Raw genomic sequence first — 1,572 nt, forward strand, 5'->3', positions numbered from 1 at the left:
TGGATCTTTGTTGGTCTTTGTGGATCTTTGTGGGTCTTTGTGGATCTTTGTGGATCTTTGTGGGTCTTTGTGTCCGTAATCTGCCCCTGAGGTCAGACGGCCATCTGTGGTCCCAGACAGAGTGCATTATGGGATACGAGTGGATGAGTCATGAATGGATAAATGAACATTATATGTTTAACTAAATGATGTTTTCTTATTCATGAATCCATGTTTTGAGATTATTGTTGAACATTGTCAATAATCCTGTTTAATCTGTTTTCAATTTACATTAATATAATTCATCTTACTTCCTGTTTGACATTTGATCTGTTTTCTTTTCTTCACCCTGTTGATCCATAAAACCTCGACTCTCTTTGTTTTTAGTTCTTCTTTCCAGCGGCGATGCCTTCAGTCTGGGTTCGTCCCAGCGGGTCGTTCCCCTCGGTCCTCCGGTGGATCGTCTCTTCCAGCCCCACTTCATCCAGGAAATAGTCAGAACCAAACGCCACTCAGTCCAGGAGTTAGTCCGAGCCCAGCCTCATTTGGTCCACGACATGGGCCGTCCGGAGATCCACGAAACGTCCCGTTCTCAGGCCAAGATGGACGCCGCTAACTCCTCCCAGCTCCAGGAAGTAGCCAGGACCCGACCGGCTGTGGAGGAAAACCTGGGTGTGGAGGACGAGATGGAGGTGAGTTCAAGGCCACGTGTAATGAACTGTAAAAGGAGGCTTCAATGTGTGAGTGTCTGCATCTGTATGAGTCTAAGATGTTACGTTTACAGGAGGAAAGGTTTATCAAAGTTAAAGACACAATGTTTTAGTCCTGAATCTGTTTTAATACGATGATGTATTTTGTATTTATCTTAATAATCTATCCAAAAAATATCTTTATTTTTTCAGCGTATGGTTCATCTGGTGGTTCCTCAGGAGCCAGGAAGCTACAAGGGAGGCCCAGACTCCACTGATCCAGAGAGGGAGCTCCTCGCTGGGCCGGGAGCTGGAGATGCCTCCCTGGAGGCCTCAGGCTTCTATGGAACAGACATGGAGGACAGAGACAGAGGGGAGGAGGGAGGAGAGGACAGAGACAGAGGGGGAGAGGGAGGAGAGGACAGAGAGAGGAGAGGGGGAGAGGGGGAGTGGGAGAGAGACATGGGAGAGGACAAGGAGAGGAGAGGAGGAGAGGACAGAGGAAAGGAAGAAGAGAGGAGAGGAGGAACAGACGATGTCATCCACACAAGCCCAGATCTGGATGCTCTGATTGGTTAGTAGAAATGATCTGAATCTGATGACATCACATGATAAGAAAACCCTCAGGCAGCCACGTTAGCCCCGTTAGCCACGATAGCCTGAGTCACAAACCTAAAGGAAAATGTTTCATCTTTAAAGGCCACAGATGTTTACTGCTCTTCTTCTTCTTTGCTGGACAAACCAAAAGTGGCCAACAGTAGCCTGGAGATATTGGAAACAAAATAAAAGTTCCTGTCCTACTATATGATGGAACGTGGTTCATGGTATTCAGTCCTCAGGTGTATTCAGTCCTCAGCTGTATTCAGTCCTCAGCTGTATTTAGTCCTCAGGTGTATTCAGTCCT

General features: G+C 46.9%; 1 protein-coding gene across 1 annotated transcript in view; it reads left to right on the forward strand.

Annotated features, from left to right (window-relative positions):
- Window positions 1-338: 338 nt before the first annotated feature.
- The window catches only part of LOC116379309 (sodium/potassium/calcium exchanger 1-like), a gene marked incomplete at both ends in the record, with an annotated part of 3,398 nt that continues 2,164 nt past the window's right edge, over window positions 339-1,572 (forward strand). The window contains 2 exons of the mRNA XM_031841251.1: window positions 339-671; window positions 882-1,242. Coding sequence (XP_031697111.1) covers window positions 339-671; window positions 882-1,242 — 694 coding nt within the window. The remainder of the gene's footprint in view (window positions 672-881; window positions 1,243-1,572) is intronic.

This window comes from Anarrhichthys ocellatus, unplaced genomic scaffold, assembly GCF_004355925.1.
Source record: "Anarrhichthys ocellatus isolate YVR2014 unplaced genomic scaffold, GSC_Weel_1.0 scaffold4077, whole genome shotgun sequence".
In the NCBI taxonomy this organism is placed as follows: Eukaryota; Metazoa; Chordata; class Actinopteri; order Perciformes; family Anarhichadidae; genus Anarrhichthys; species Anarrhichthys ocellatus.